The sequence below is a fragment of the Petaurus breviceps genome, unplaced genomic scaffold (genome assembly GCF_028583685.1).
Source record: "Petaurus breviceps papuanus isolate PSGF00001 unplaced genomic scaffold, PetGlider_PUasm1.0 186, whole genome shotgun sequence".
Taxonomy (NCBI): Eukaryota; Metazoa; Chordata; class Mammalia; order Diprotodontia; family Petauridae; genus Petaurus; species Petaurus breviceps.
Window position 1 is genome coordinate 20,106,418 of NW_027185798.1, and position 2,954 is coordinate 20,109,371.

The 2,954-nt window shown below is 49.0% G+C and overlaps 1 protein-coding gene across 1 annotated transcript; it reads left to right on the top strand.

Annotated features, from left to right (window-relative positions):
• The first annotated feature begins 714 nt into the window (after nt 1-714).
• On the top strand, nt 715-1,479 carry BHLHA9 (basic helix-loop-helix family member a9). Its single transcript, XM_069089178.1, has one exon. The coding sequence runs from the start codon at nt 715-717 to the stop codon at nt 1,477-1,479; it is 765 nt and encodes a 254-aa protein (XP_068945279.1).
• Nucleotides 1,480-2,954: the final 1,475 nt, after the last annotated feature.

The following is a 2,954-nucleotide window of genomic DNA, read 5'->3' on the forward strand; positions in this document are numbered from 1 at the left end:
ATATATCTGCACATACATATATAATGTGTAAATATGTAGATGAATGTATATATACACGAGTCTCTTGATGGAATGTAAACTCTCTGAGAGAACCATTTCATGTCTTTGTATCCATGACACTTAATACACATAGTAGGTATGTAATATTGATTGGTTGATTGATTTACTGATTGGTTGGTTTCCTTTTGCCTTTTCCTAGGGAGAGATCCTGAGTCCCCAGAATTTAGAGCTGGAGGGGCCCTTAGAGATCATCTCACCAGCCCCCTTTATCTGATAGAGGAGGACATTAAATGGTTGGAAGCATTCAACATTTGAGCCTATTTTAGAGGAGCAAGGGAAAGATTTCCCCAGTCCTCAGCCTGAAAGAGCCCTAGAAACCACAGAAAGGTGCTCAGTGTACTCACAGTGGCAGGAAAGTTTTTCTTGGACTGAGGGAGATCACCCAGAAGGGCTACAGAGATGGAGCCCTGTCTGGTCTGGGCTGGTCTGTCCATTACAAGACTCTGCATGCTTCTTCTGTGTTCTTACCTGGGGGCAGGTAATAAAGCCAATCGAGAGGGAGATGGATGGGGAAGGTAGCCACGTGGCATAATAAAGCCCAACCCAAGAGGGACTGACTAGGAGGGAGGAGTGTCCAGCCTGCCAGAGTCCACAGAAGGAGAGCTTTGTCCTTCACCCTTCTAGGAGAACAAGGGAGGGGAACCCAGCCAAACTATGCCCAGGGCAGTGACAGGAATGGGTCGCAGGAGCTTGAAGGAGTCAGACAGTTCTGAAGAGGAAATGGAAGGTGTTTTCTGGGATGCCAGGGGGGATTTTGGGCAGCTGAAGGACAGCAGGTCCTCCCAACATTCCAACAACATTGAAGGACTCAGAGTGAGAAAGACTAGCCGGCCTGTGAGATCAAAGGCCAGGAGGATTGCTGCTAACGTTCGAGAGCGCAAGAGGATCCTAGATTATAACCAAGCCTTCAATGCCCTCCGTCTGGCCCTCAAACATGACCTCAGTGGCAAGCGGTTGTCCAAGATTGCCACCCTCAGGAGGGCCATCCACCGGATCACCTCCCTATCCATGTTCCTGCGCTCTGGCTCCTGCAGCCACCAGGAATGTCGGACCCATTATGGCAGAGTCCAGGAAGAGGAAACTGGTTGGGATGGTCTCCCACAACCCTTCCAGATGCCAATGGACTATAGTTATGGAGAGGCTGCTCTTCCCTTCCAACCACAGCCTCCTTCTCCTCTCTACTTGAAATATTCTCCTGAGACTCAGTTTTCCTCCCAACCAGAAAGTCAGAAGGAGGAGTCCATCCCTCCCAACCCTGTCTACCACTTCAATGGGAGCTGTCCTCTTGGGGACCAACCCCCTTGCTATCCAAAGTATGTAGACAGCCTCCGAGCTCCCTCTCCCAGAACAATTCCCTGGCAGCTTGGGTACCTCCGAGGACCAGGGCCGGGTTGTCAGCAGTCTTTGCCCATGCACTGAACTGGACTACTCACTCTTCCTTGGAACACAGAGGGATGCTTTGTCAGCTGCTTAAATAAGAATAGAACCAACAAGGGCTGGGGGAAAATCTACCTGCTCTGGAAACATCCACCAAAGATGAAACAAGATGGCACTGGAAATGAGAGAGAAGCTATCACCCTGGTGGGAGGCGTGAGTCCCTCCTGGGAGGGCGGTAGAGGGCACTGAGGGCAGACATGGTGACTGATTAAGACTCAGGGATGGAGTTGGAGGGTCTCTTGTTTTGGGGGCTGCTCCCCTAAGCCTTCAGGAACTGCTGCATATGACTGTCAGTAAGCAGGGCTGTGTCTTGCATGCTTCTTAGATGTTCAGACTCTTTTAAGCCTTATTGAAAGTCTGGTGTTTTTATTTCTGGGATCTCTGCGTCAGATCCTACTTATCCTCTGGGTTTTCAGGACATGGAGGTTCATTTTGAACAACTGAGGCATGTTCTCGTGTGGATGTGGATTGTGTGGGCAGCTGTGTTAAGGGAGGGATTAGCATGATTCTGGCTACTGTGTATGGGAAGGGGGATCTTCGGGGAAGGGGGTGGAGGTGGAGGGGAGGGGACAATGTCATTCCCTGATGTTCCCTTCTACTCATCTTGGGGACAATGGGACATAAGCTTCCAAAAAGTGGGAGGAAACAGCCAGGGTAGCTAGAGGAAGGTCTCTGGTCCAGCAACCTGTGGGTGATAGGATCAGAGATCTTAAGCTGGCAGATCTCCCAGAGCTCATCTGGTCCAACACCCTCATCTTACAGATGAGGAAAATGAGGCACCAATGGCAAATGATAGTGAGATCTGAACCCTCAATCTAGTATCTGAATCCAGTATTCATTCCACTGGACCCCATGGCCTCTCCCCATGTCTGAGTTTAACCAGCTCAGAGCTTTTGTCTGCACCCCTGTAGGTAGAAACAGAATGGGGGTGGGAAGTGGGTCCTAGGATAGAAGGAAGGAGGTGAGCCTGCTTGCATAGATAGACTGTAGCATCCTTAAACCAACAAGGACCTTCGAAATCACCTTGTCTAACTGGTTTTACAGATGAGAAAGCAAAGAAACAAGGAAAGGAATGAACTTAGAAACCAGGGTCAAGTTCATAGTTTTACCAAGTCCGTAGCAGAGCCAGAACAGTACTGGGACCCATCTCTTTTCACTTCTATGTTCCAATGACAGTTGAGTGTGATCCTTTATCTTCTCTGAAATGGAAAGTGGGAAGAGAGCGAAGGACACCTAAATGATGGCTAAATGCAGGAGGGTGGTGGGGGAGGGGGGTCTTCCTTGGCTCCATTAAGTATGTTTAAATTTTAGGATTATAGATTTAGAAAATGACTTTCTAGTTCCACCCTCTAATTTTACAGATGGGGAAACTGAGGCTCAGAGAGTAACTTGGCCAAAGTCAAATGGTTAATAAGTGGCAGAGGTGGTGTCTGGACCCAGGTTCTCTGCAGCATAGC